The sequence below is a fragment of the Rutilus rutilus genome, assembly GCF_951802725.1.
Source record: "Rutilus rutilus genome assembly, chromosome: 6".
Lineage (NCBI taxonomy): Eukaryota > Metazoa > Chordata > Actinopteri > Cypriniformes > Leuciscidae > Rutilus > Rutilus rutilus.
Genome location: NC_140214.1, coordinates 31,171,698 through 31,185,517, shown reverse-complemented (window position 1 = coordinate 31,185,517; position 13,820 = coordinate 31,171,698). Strand labels below are relative to the sequence as shown.

The 13,820-nt window shown below is 37.1% G+C and overlaps 1 protein-coding gene across 1 annotated transcript; it reads left to right on the top strand.

Annotated features, from left to right (window-relative positions):
- The first annotated feature begins 418 nt into the window (after positions 1–418).
- LOC311292023 (schwannomin-interacting protein 1) lies at positions 419–10,670 on the top strand. The gene is made up of 7 exons (XM_084411454.1): positions 419–540; positions 1,714–1,832; positions 6,046–6,163; positions 6,276–6,476; positions 6,646–6,769; positions 7,031–7,124; positions 9,018–10,670. Exons 1-7 carry the CDS (start codon positions 511–513, stop codon positions 9,106–9,108), a joined length of 777 nt encoding a protein of 258 aa, XP_084267580.1. The 5' UTR covers positions 419–510; the 3' UTR covers positions 9,109–10,670.
- The last annotated feature ends 3,150 nt before the right edge of the window (positions 10,671–13,820 follow it).

Sequence of the window (13,820 nt, the reverse complement as noted above, 5' to 3'; positions counted from 1 at the left end):
TCCTATCCCACCCTGGGATGGGGGAGTTCTCTGGGTTTGGGTCAAATTCCGAGCTCGGAGCCCTCCTCCAGGACAGTATGGCAAATATGCATTACCTTTACTCTACTTAATTATATGTAAGTGTGAAACCTGATTTGCAATGGGGGTTGAATCATTTTTATTACAACTGTACCACCCAGTTTTGTGCATTATAAAAATTTGTGGATAGATTAAATAGATTAATCTAGTGTGAAATTGATGGCAAAATATGGATCTAGTTCACTTTTTTTTTTAAATTGATTTAAAAATCTAGTGTGAAATTGATCCCAAATTACGGATCTAGTTCACTGCTTTTTTTTTTTTAAAGTGGCTGCGTTCCATTGTGAGACGCTTGTGCTCTCCTTGCATGCTCGCTTGCACTCTCCCTCCTCCCCCTCTTTCATGTGTGTGTGATGCTGGTCTCAAGGGTGTAGCTCAGACACTGCAGTAGAAGGTAGGGCTAGGCTGCTGCACTATACGATGCGCTGAAAGATGGTGCACCAAGAGAAATGTGTTTACCAGGTAAGACAGGTCTATATATATTTTTATTTTATTTTATTTTTTATAGTGTAAGCATGGCATCAGTGTGCTTTATATTGTGTGTGTACACACACAAGTGTATATTTGCAAAATCATGTCGTATGAGGTGGCTTCAAGATTAAACGAATATTTCTGATAATAAGAAAGGAACTGCATTCTGAGTGATGGATGTTACATTTCTTGTAGATTTAGTTCATCGATATATGATCAAAACTGAAAAAGACAAAAAAAATTATAAAAATAAATAAATAAATAAATAAATACACTGCTTGATTTGGGACCAATTCAACCCATCCCACACAAGGTCGTATTTTTTGTGTATATGGATGGCTGTTTTTGCTTGGCATTATCTGCTAGTTTAATGGCAACATCTCACTCTTATAAAAGCAATTCAATTTAGCTGTTCCCATTCCTCAGAATGCACAGGAAACCTGCTTTACAGATTGCTAATATTACATCACAAGCTGAGCTATGGATGTTTCAGTAAGGTGCATCATGAATCGGCCTCTCTTCTGCCCCATATATTTCTCCATCCAAATGTTAATCTCAGTGGAACTGCTCTGCAATCAGGCTGAAAATGAAAGTGAGCTAAAATAAGCATGTCCGTGGATAGGCTATAGGAAGGGAAAATTATTGCATTTTACAATAGAAGGCCTTACGATTATTGCAGAGATGAGTGCAAGGCATTTTTAAATATTAGTCATTCTGAGCACCATCAGAAGGCAACCGTGTTGCCATGGCAATGAACTGAGTGTAGTATGCACATCTGAGAGAACATTATTCTTACCAATATAACGTCATCAGGAATAGTCAGGCGATTATGTATTTATGATGTTTATGTGGGTATGTTTGTCGAGGGCTTCATGCGTCTCTCTCCATTTTTTTCTCTTCGTCTTTGTAATTTGCTGTTTGTTGATTTATATTGTACCTTCCTATTCACTCTCCCACACCGATACCTTCTTGTCCTTGAAATCTAGAGAGTTGTTTACCCTTTAACACAAGCATTCAATAGACGTTGAATTAAAGCGGATGACATCTACTTTAAAATGCCTCATCAACTATTCCTGGTCATGAGGTCTTCTGTGGCCTACATGTTGTGTTGACTGTCTATGAGCGTTCTCTTCATTTATTGAAGTCCACTGTGTTTGCACTCAGGCCCAGAGGAACGAGAGGGAGTCCATTAGGCAGAAGCTGGCCCTTGGCAGTTTCTATGACGACGGACCAGTTACCTTTACTGGCTGCAGCAAGAGCAGCAAAAACTGCCCGTCCTCCCGGTCAGTGTGCGCTTGTGATCAGTGGCTTGATGCTGTGTGTCTTATGTAATGTTGATTGGATTATATAGCTACTGGTAAAATAATAATAATGAAAACATTTGCAAGTATTTTAAAAGGTTCTGCTGAGAATATTTTTGTTACTAGATGACGAAGCATCATTTTCTTTTAACCATGAGAACTGTCAAGTCACATTTATTTATATAGCGCGTAATACAATACCGATCGTTTCAAAGCAGCTTCACATTAATAAACATAAAAATAACAGTGTTAGTGGTTTAAAATGTATAAAGTTCAGTGTTGTTTCAACTCAGTTCAATAACTAAAAGTTCATCAATAAAGAAACAAGTTCAGTTCCGCTATAAGCAGCTCTTCAGTATAGACAATAGGGGCTTTCTTCTTCTTCTTCTTCTTCTTCTTCTTCTTCTTCTTCTTCTTCTTCTTGTTCTTCTTCTTCTTCTTCTTCTTCTTCTGGTTCTTCTGCTTATTTTTCTTCTGTTTCTTCTTCTTCTGCTTCTTCTTTTTCTTTTTCTTCTTCTTCTTCTTCTTCCGCCACCAACTGAACTAGAGTGTGAAGCATCGATGGAAAATGAGAAGGAAAAACAAAACTATATTCTTAAATCAATTCCTGTTTCAAATACCTAAAAATTGCATATTGCATACAAATTCTTTCACATTTCACATCATCTAGAAGATTTTCTAATTAGAGTGTTTTATGTTCCATTTCCTGCACTTATCCTTTAATACATGTCTTTTTTTTTTTTTATGTTATGCAGTGAATGAGAACATAATTCAACTGTTTCTGGTTCATTACACTTATTGCCCTTCCCTCTAGGATGTTTATTGATTAGATGTAAATTGGCAATTGCCATTATCCAGTGAACGTGATTTCACCAAGTACTACATGTTCCTGGATCTACATTTGAGTCAACTGATCAGATTTAAGGGACAAGTTTACAATTTATGTCAAGTTTAGGCTTACAACCAGGGTTAGGTGCTTCTACATCAGTGTTATTCACAGTGTTATCATTTCTCTCTGATTTTAGGGAAAACTTATGGTAGGGTTTATGGGTAGGGATAGGGTTATGACTGGAATGTTGTTCCTAGATCAACAAAATATGTTGTCTTACTTGGCAAAATCACGGTGACCGCCATTATCCAGCTCAATTCTGATCAAATTTGGTTCTAATCCGATAGTGTCAGTGCAGTTAAATGATCAGATGTCCAGTTTTTACCAGGACAGTCCTGTATTTAAAGGAGAACTCCGGTCAATTTTAACATTGAGCTCATTTTTTTGTACATTTGGAGTGCTGTCAGTACAGAGAACAACGACGAAAATCGGGGTTGCCTACACCGTGTTATCCTCGTTTTAAAATTTGCACCCTGTTGACTTCAATGGGGCAAGTTTTAAACCTGCTTTTAGCCTCTTAACATCCTTGATGTGTCATTACAAGTGCACAGGTCATGAGTGATTCCTTCGGAGTGAACGCAGGTGAATCTGACTGCAGTAGATGTGAAAGAAATATATAAAAAATGATGTTAATTCAGCCAACGCACATACCTGTATTTACATCCTGTTTTAGGTCGAAGTCCACAGTAATTGACTGTCGAGTTCACGCGCATAGGTTTAGTACCTATGATCACGCACGTGAACTCGACAATCGACTACTGTGGACTTTGACCGAAAACAGGATGTAAATACAGGTATGTGCGCTGGCTGAATAAACATCATTTTTATTCATATCTTTCACATCTACTGCAGTCAGATTCAGCCGCGTTCACTCCGAAGGAATCACTCACATGACCTGTGCACTTGTAATGACACATCAAGGATGTTAAGAGGCTAAAAGCAGGTTTAAAACTTGCCCCATTGAAGTCAACAGGGTGCAAATTTTAAAACGAGGATAACACGGTGTAGGTAACACCGATTTTTGTCGTTGTTCTGTGTATTGACAGCACTCCAAATGTACAAAAAAATTAGCTCAATGTTAAAATTGACCGGAGTTCTCCTTTAATAGTGTCCCAACTTACTATGAAAAACAAAATCATGTTTTTGTCCCATATTTCACCTTTCCTAAACATTTTTTATAGCTAAGCAATAGAGAAAGTCTCCTGTCTAGTCAATCAGGTCATTGTATATTTTGAAGAACAAAATTACCATCCAATCACAATTCCCTATTGATAGTGAAGGTGGGATCTGGTGTCAGTGAGAACGCATAGGAGATTAAAGGGATAGTTCACTCAAAAATGAAAATTCTGTCATCATTTTCTCACCCTCAAGTTGTTTGAAACCTGTATGAATTTCTTTCTTCTAATTAACATAAAACAAGATATTTTGAAGAATATAGGTAACCAAACACCCCATTGACTTCCATAGTCAAAAAATCCCTTGAAGTCGGACGTTAAGATGTCAAAAAGAAGCATTTGTGTAACATTTAAAGATAATCTTTTAAAAAAAGAGTTATTAATTATTATATTTATCACGCATATTATATAAATGATTAAAAAGGGAGTCTTGAATTCCACTCTGAGAATTGAGAAATCTGGTCACCCTAATTTAAATTGATATTATTACTGAATATTAAACCACAACTAAGCAAGACAAAGGTGGCAGTGGCAAGGAAGGAACCCAAACTCCATCAGGTGACAGGAAGTGCAGGGCTCATTGCAGCTTAACAAACCTAGAATTCGATTTCAGTGTATCATTTATGTTGTCTCGGGTATAGTCAACCCAATTTCTCGCTTGACACCAGTCTCTACTTTGTTTTCACTGTTTGCTCAAACAAATATTTGACAGAAAAAAGGAACAATTTTTACTTTGTTTCTATTTTAGTCTGGTGTGCTTACCGTTTCATGTTTAGAGCACTTTGGGATGGTAGAAAGAGAGTCTGTTGACTTTTCACATTTTCTCAAGAATGATATGGGAAAGGAATTCAGACATTGCTGATGTGGAGATGAAAAGATGTTGCAGAGAGTGAAAATACCAGCAATTCATCTGCAAAATAATCTTTCTGCAAAAATGTGCTTCTTAAGAGATCAGTGATCACTTTTAATTGTTATATAATTGTCTGCTGGTGCTTATTTGGTGTCTTTATATGTAATCTGCACTAAACATTTATATACAGTTATGTACTGTACAATTATTATTTTAACGCTTTCTCTTAATAAAGTCAGAAACATCACTTACCATCTTATTCAAGACTTTTATTTTTTGCATCAGTCATAATTTTACCACAAATCCATGGTTTGGCCATGTTTGATGGTGTGGGAGTTGCTGTGTTTCTGTGCTTTTCTCAATTTCCAACTACGTTAAAGAAGGTTCCTAGAAATCCAAGCAAAAGAAAGTCCAAAGACGGTTGAAATGAAACAGAATGAGCATGTTTCCCCACAAAACTCTTTATCTTTGTTTACTTAATTACTTTACAAGAGATACCACAGATTCAGTTCTCATACCAGTCTACAGGAGTAAACTCTGCCAATGAAGCCTTCAACTGTAATTATAGAATTACTCGAAGCAGTCAGTGTTTTCTTAGAATGCTATTAACCACAAGATTCTCTTGCATTTGAAGAGGAAAGTCTTTCCGTGGGAAGTGTGTTTCACGGTGGTTCACAGACACTAAAAATACAACTTTCACTCTTTTGCGGTTCAGTTTTAAATACAATCTACAAAGTACAATGTGAGTTTTTATGTGAAGTTTAAATTTTTTAAACTTTTCTTTGTGTTTTTAAGCTGTTTTTTCTTCAAATTGATGCTATGTGACTAAAAAAAATTAAAAAAAATATTTTTTCTTTTTACATGACGCTGATAGATTGCCAAGCGAAATATATTCTAAAGTGCATAATTTCAAAGTCTTTGGTTGTATTTCACACCACTACAAAATAAAGTATCAAAGTAGCATATTAAAACAATATTTCAAAATGGCAAGAAGCTGCATTGTTGTAGATGAACACTAACTTTTTTTTAACAAATTCAAACTTTTTTTATAATAATTTTTTATCTTAAATGATGAATAGCAGTGAAAAAAAAGGTCAAAAAAAGGTCACAAGTAAAATAAAATAATTAAGATAGATAGATAGATTATATCGTTTTATCGATTGACTATCGTCTAGATCGTTTTATCTTTTAACTATTGATAGATAGTTTTGTATTATGAGTAGTACACCTGCAGAATATTTATTCTTTCTTCTAAATCAGATTTCTCGCTGCACTCTATAGGTTTCAGAATGGGGTGAATCTACAGATGTGTTTTGTGAATGACAGCAGCAGTGACAGAGACAGCGATGCAGAGGACAGCAGAACAGAAACCAGCCTGGACACCCCATTGTCACCTATGGTATACCACACCTTGTCCTTGAATGCCTATTACACTGAGTTCTGCATTTTGAAACTAAAACGTATGCATCTTAACTGAGCAGTTTTTGTTTTTCCTCTGTCTTTCCCTATAGAGTAAACAGAGTTCATCTCTGTCTGACCGGGATACAGGAGAGGAAGACCTGGACTCGGAGGATTCTGAATTCTGGCGGCTACAGCGGCGGCTGCAGGAGGAGGCGCGTGTGGCTCTGGCTCTGGCCCGTCCCATGGCCCGCATGCAGGTGGAGGTGGAGAGACAGATTCAGCTACACCGCAGGTCCCCCGTGGCAGACCTGGTCAGTGAGACGAGTGTCCAAGAATAGTGCTGTGTTGTATTCCTTTCCCAAAGCTTATTGTGTCCTCAGTTTTCAAAAGGGCTTTCACGTCACCTCAGAGCGCTTGCTTATAAGAAAAAAAAAACACACAATACAATTAACTTGACTCAACTTTGTTCTTGTGCTTTAGTTACCACATCTGCCACACATCAGTGAGAGCCTAATGAAGAGGAGTCTGAGGCCTGTGGACCTGAGGGACATGAGTCTTGGTCAGTTACAGGTTATCACCAATGACCTGCACTCTCAGATACAAGGTGAAGACCAGAGATGGAAATATTCAAAATAAGCCATTCTGTTATTATTATTTACGTAATGTTTCATTGTTTAATTAATTTTCTATACATTTTTTTGTTATCTAATTAATGACATCTAATTGACACATACAATTGTCAGTTTTAGCCATGCTCTTCTTATTTCTTTTTTATAATATGCTAACAACCAGTGTAAAGACAAACATATTTCGTTGTGGTAAGGGCAATAAAGACTTGTAGATTTGACTTGTAATTGCATTGCAGGTCTGAATGAGGAGCTGGTTCAGCTGTTGCTCATGAGAGATGAACTACACATGGAGCAGGATGCCATGCTGGTAGATGTGGAGGATCTGACCAGGTTAGGCCTGTAACCCAATCAAAACACAGCTTAAAGTGCCCTTATTATGCTATTGGAAAGGTTCCTTATTTTGTTTCGGAGGTCTCCTACAATAGGGTTACATGCATCCAAGACAAAAAAAAAAAAAAAACTCCATTTTCTCTTAAGATACATTGCAGCATCACCTCATTTCTCACAGTGTCTGAAACTGCTCGATAAAGGATTCAGTGTCTCTAAACCTCTTCTTTCTGCGAGGCAACTCTGCTCTGATTGGTCAGATGACCCAGTCTTTTTTTTTATTGGTTCACTCTGCACTGATTGGTCAGATGGCCCAGTCTGTTGTGATTGGTCTACTCTGCTCTGATTGGTCAGATGGCCCAGTCTGTTGTGATTGGTCTACTCTGCTCTGATTGGTCAGATGGCCAAGTCTGTTGTGATTGGTCTACTCTGCACTGATTGGTCAGATGGCCAAGTCTGTTGTGATTGGTCTACTCTGCTCTGATTGGTCAGATGGCCCAGTCTGTTGTGATTGGTCTACTCTGCTCTGATTAGTCAGATGGCCCCCTCTGCTTTGATTGGTCAGATGGCCAAGTCTGTTGTGATTGGTCTACTCTGCACTGATTGGTCAGATGGCCAAGTCTGTTGTGATTGGTCTACTCTGCTCTGATTGGTCAGATGGCCAAGTCTGTTGTGATTGGTCTACTCTGCACTGATTGGTCAGATGGCCAAGTCTGTTGTGATTGGTCTACTCTGCTCTGATTGGTCAGATGGCCCAGTCTGTTGTGATTGGTCTACTCTGCTCTGATTAGTCAGATGGCCCACTCTGCTCTGATTGGTCAGATGGCCAAGTCTGTTGTGATTGGTCAACTCTGCACTGATTGGTCAGATGGCCCAGTCTGTTGTGATTGGTCAACTCTGCACTGATTGGTCAGATGGCCCAGTCTGTTGTGATTGGTCTACTCTGCACTGATTGGTCAGATGGCCAAGTCTGTTGTGATTGGTCTACTCTGCTCTGATTGGTCAGATGGCCCAGTCTGTTGTGATTGGTCTACTCTGCTCTGATTGGTCAGATGGCCCAGTCTGTTGTGATTGGTCTACTCTGCTCTGATTGGTCAGATGGCCCAGTCTGTTGTGATTGGTCTACTCTGCTCTGATTAGTCAGATGGCCCACTCTGCTCTGATTGGTCAGATGGCCAATTCTGTTGTGATTGGTCAACTCTGCACTGATTGGTCAGATGGCCCAGTCTGTTGTGATTGGTCAACTCTGCACTGATTGGTCAGATGGCCCAGTCTGTTGTGATTGGTCAACTCTGCTCTGATTAGTCAGATGACCCAGTCTTTTTTTATTTTTATTTTTATTGGTTCACTCTGCTCTGATTGGTCAGATGGCCCAGTCTGTTGTGATTGGTCTACTCTGCTCTGATTGGTCAGATGGCCCAGTCTGTTGTGATTGGTCTACTCTGCTCTGATTGGTCAGATGGCCCAGTCTTTCTTCCTTTGGAAGTGCATGCAATGGATTTGTTTTCACCGCACAGAAAACAGCCTCTTCTTGACATGTCGACAACATGAACCAAACTCTTTCGGGCCTCAGCTACAACTACAGTGTTTGACCACAGGCTGGCATTATGCAAATTTGTTACAAACATACGTGGGTTCGAATAGAAGGTAATACTAGAATTACTGACAACTCATTTCAGGCAGTTTAGATTAATTTCTTTTTTTTTACGAGACAATAATTCCATTTAAAAATTTGATCTTTAAAACTTTGCAGACCTTTTACATTTACAGCTGTATAACACTACATGAATTCATATCCAAAAAAGCATAATAGGGGTGCTTTAAATTAGAGGCTATAATGAGTTTTTGATGAAATGACATGTAAAAAAAAATCTTTTCTTTCTTGTTTTTGAACAGGCATGCACACAGCCAGCAGAGGCACATGATGGAGAAGTCTCTGGCCAAAAGCAAAGCAGTGTGCCACGGTCGCTGTGATTCTCCATTTTGAGGCAAACAGCACAGGGTCCAACCACTTGTGTTTCAATATATTATGAAGCAGTGTACTCGCTATAGACCCCTTTTTCAACTAGATGTGTGTGGTTTTGCCTATTTTACAAGCTTTGTGTGGATGTATGTCAGTTATACATGCTGTAAGTGTTCATGCATGCCCGCACCTTAGCTGAGGGTTACACACTCACTTTTGAGGAAGTCCTGTTGATCCTTCATAATGTAAAAGAATCATTCAACATGAATCAATCACTGACAGGATGGATCTGTTCCTGTGTAGAATGTCTGCTGGTTTCATGATGTACTGAATAGGTCACTCCGTTTGGACCTTAATAGGAAACAACAATGAGCTAGTTCACCCAACAATTAAATGATTTTGTCATCATTTATGCACCGTTATGTCGTTTCAAACCTGCTTAAAGATATTTCCAAGAATGTTTATTGTCCGTACAATGAAAGTCATTTGGGTAAAAAACAACATTGGACCCCATTGACTTTCATTGTATGGGCAAAAACAAGAAGCCGTTTTCAAAATATCTTTTTTATTTTCCATAGAATAAAAAAAGGCTTATTCATTTTAGGTGAACTATCCCTTGAACTATGGAAGCTTGTTTCCGCCATGGGGGGAAAAAAAGTAACTTTTATCTCACAATTTTAATTTTCTTTTCTCACAATTGCGAGTTATAAACTTGCAATTGTGAAAAATTAAGTCAGATTTGTGAGACAAACTCACAATTGCGAGGAATAAAGTAGGCCTAAGAATTGTGATATATAAACTCGCAATTGTGAGGAACAAAAGTAAGACTTCTGAGATATAAACTCGCAAGTTGTGAATTTAGAATTGTGAGATATATAGTAGACTTGTAATTGCGAGTTATAAACTCCAAATTGTGAGATATAAACTCACGGATCTGAGAAAAAAAGTCTAAATTGTAAGATAAAAAGTTTTTTTGTGTGTGTGTGTGTGTGTGTGGCAGAAACATGCTTCTATATCAAACTATAGTAAACTGCTTCTCTGTGCAGATAGTTGCTGGATTCGCTTACTAACCATCAATATCTCTCTTTGGGGATGAATATGTTTACTTTACTCTCTGGTTTTACTCTGACGCAGTGTTTGCACTGGATAATGTGCTGTGGATGGAGCTCTCCTACCTAAAACAAAGAAAACATAACCAAACGTGAATTTTAGGATAATGTTAGCGTTATATTTGTTTGAAGCTGCCTGGTGTGGTGGAAATGTATTACTGTGTTCACAATGAACTATAATGTCAGTCTTTTACGAATGCCTATTTTACTTACTTTTTCTTCTAAATGTGGCATTTCCTGTTTCACAGATGTAAGTGACACACCATTCTGTATTTGTGCACAGAACTGTAAAAGGAAATCACGGTCAAATAAATGACTTAATATGGGCCAGTATGACATGGTTTTTATCTTCAAAACTGTCACATGGGACGAAGCACTCAACCCCAAACAAGTTTCATTGTGGTTTGTATTAGGTCAGTCCGAAAAACGAAACCTCTTAAAAAACTTCTTTTTAAATGCAATAAATGAAAATAACTGTAAAAACCAGATCTCTCTTACTTCGAGTTCACTTAAGATCTCCGCAGAATTTTAACACAATAGTGAATCTGACAAAATAGCACTTTGTCAGAAAGAATAAGCAGTTCTGACCCGAGAGTCGAGTAGTTCTACTTCCTTTTTGTGGCCAGATTACGCATAACACTCCAGATCAAGACTGCACACCCACTCTCTCCCGGGCAAGAGCCCAGTACCACAATATTACATCAGTTATTACGTGTCTGCTCCACCAGATAAACACAAATAATAAAGAAAATAGAGACAGTTAAGTTGTTTTTAGATGGGTTTCCACTCTTGTTCAACATTGTGGCTTATAAAAGCAATAATATGGGAATGTGTATGAAATACATGAAATGTAGTATGCATAAAATATAAAAAATGATGACTGTAAGGGCCTGTCCAGTATGTAAACTCAGTAATGAGGCATTTCCAGGAACTGCAACTTGTCACCTGCAAAAAAAAGCGGGGGCAAGCCATGCGAGGTTATCAAATATCAGCCTCTGTTAACACTTTTCTTGATTTTATGTAAATGTTTTGAAAAACCCTCCAAATGACGATATAGGAAAGCTTGCTGTTTCATACTTAAAATCACTGGTGCCAAAGAGAGGAAATGTGTTTTACTTGAAATGTGACATTAAAGGGAAAAAAAGAGGAACATTCCAGTTTAAAGCAAGTTAAATTATGACCTGTCAGAAGAAGAAACAGAAAATATCAAGGTTACAGTGAAGCACTTACATGGAAATTAATTTTTTGAAGCTTATAGTTTCATAAAATCACTTTTTTTCTGTAAAACGTGTTTTTTGAGACGTACATAAATGATCGTTTTTACTGCCGCTTATAGAAAAGCTATAATTTTATCACAGTAAAAACTTGTTAACATGCATTATCTTTAATGAATCTTTCAAATATTGGTTCAAATAATATATATATTTAAAACCTTAGCTTAAGCCTTAAAGGGATAGGTCACCAAAAAATGAAAATTAGCCTATGATTTACTCAACCTAAGCCATCCTAGGTTTATATGACATTCTTCTTTCAGACGAATACAGTTATATAAAAAAATGTCCTGGCTCTTCTAAGCTGTATAATGGGAGTCAATGGGTTTTTGTTTTTGGAAGTCCATCAAAGCGCATCCATCCCTGATAAAAGTGCTCCACGCGGCCCTGGGGGGGTTAATAAATGCCTTATGAACTGAAGCGATGCGTTCGTAGAAGAAAAATATTCATATTTAAAACTTTATCAACTAAAATAACTAGCTTCCGGCAATTGCCTCACTTCAGAAGGCCTTTATTAACCCCTGCAGAGCAGTGTGGAGCACTTTTATGATGGATAGAAGCCTTTTTATGATGGATAGATGCACTTTTATCATGGATGGATGCACTTTTGATGGACTTCCAAAAACAAAATCCCACTTTCCACATTTTTTTAGGTGATCTATCCCTTTAAAGGTGTGCTATAAATGAGTAGTGCTCATAAGCGGCTGTTGAGCTTGGACCGGACTTTTAAAGTCGGAATGAACTTCCGATTTGTGATGTATACCCTATTGTGATGTATATAAGCCGCGTGAAGCAGCTTCTCGAACAAGAACAAATGTAGTTTGGGACTTGATTCTGTCCATGGGGAAGTTTTTGCAATGATGTGTTTTGCTATTGGTTGATCTCATGTGATTAACAGATTGCCCCACCCTCCTGCCAGTAAAACACATCATCAAGGAAGAGAAGAGATAGGGGAAGTTATTTTGATTTAAGATTATGAGGGCACATGAATAATAATGATGTGAACGGATAAATCATTAATAATAATAAATACTGCAACATTCCATTAATAAAACTAAGAATTGTCCATTTTGATTTCATGGTGACTTGATAATTTTGGGTGAAGATGCCCTCCGGGGCAAGATGATTTTTTTTCCTCCATTTTGTGATGGCACAAAATCTCATCTCAGCACTTTCTGATGAATGACTTTGCTATCTTCAATTTAGTCATTTCATCTGAATATCAACACTTGTGAGAGTTAGTCAGCCGAAACCATTTTGAGGTTAACTGATCTAATTTGTGTCTCTGGAAAATAGTGATCCATGACGTTTAGTTGTTAGCCTTTTGTCTGTCACAGATTGATTATGGGGATACTATTTACAGATTTGCCTCTCTGTCCACCTTGTCCAAACTTGACCCCCTTTATCACTCTGCTCTCAGATATATCACAAATTGTAGTTTTAGGACACATCATTGTTTACTTTACAGTTTGGTAGCATGGTCATCTCTGCATTTGCGCAGGCTTGAACATTGGTATATTTTAATTTATAAAGTTATTTTAGGAAAACTTCCAAAATATTTATATAGATTTATATAAAGTTCCTACAATCTCAGGTCACATAACTGGTTACAGTTTAAAGTGCCGGCTATTAGAACAGAGGCTGGAAAGCTAAGCCTGTTCTATTATGGTCCCTGGTCCTGGAATGACATGCAGACTAAACTTAAACTACAATCCCTCATCTCTTTAAATGATTTTAAACATAGAATAAAAGAATTGGTCATTGCTAAGTGCAGATGTTTTGATAATTCCACTTCCACTTAAATTCATTATCAATATGATTTTATTAATGTCGTTTCTGTGAACAGTATTATATAGGGTATAGGTAATACCTAAATGTTTATGCTGCTGTGTTCTTTGTTGTATTTATTGATGATGTTGGTTTTGTCTGTGGTTTGTTATTTGTTTAATCCTGCTATCTGACCCTGTCTTGACTAGGTCTCACTTGTAAAAGAGGTTTTAACCTCAATGTGACTTTCCTAGTTAAATAAAGGTTTATATATATATGACATTGTATTATGTTGAATATAATTTTTTTGTGTCTATTTGTACTTTTTTTTAAAATAATTACAATAATAATAATTATTGTAATTAATGGGGTTATTATTCAGTATTTTCATAGATGTACATTTCAGACATCTTTGATTTAATTAAAACCTAGGTTTATTGAGTGAAATCATTCAATTAATATTATGACATATTTTCAAATAAAATATGGGCAATTAAATTTTGATTAATAAAATGCATAGTTTTTTTTTCAGATGAATCTCTTTTACTGGTATTCTGCTTTGTCTGTCATCGGTTATTCACTTATTATC

What these genes read in the sequence shown, in the direction of transcription:
- LOC311292023 (XM_084411454.1), top strand. Translation starts at nt 511, where the DNA reads ATGGTGCACCAAGAGAAATGTGTTTACCAG. An exon ending in GGTCCCCCGTGGCAGACCTG is followed by an intron (nt 6,477 to 6,645) that starts GTCAGTGAGACG and finishes CTTGTGCTTTAG; the next exon opens with TTACCACATCTGCCACACAT. An exon ending in GATGTGGAGGATCTGACCAG is followed by an intron (nt 7,125 to 9,017) that starts GTTAGGCCTGTA and finishes GTTTTTGAACAG; the next exon opens with GCATGCACACAGCCAGCAGA.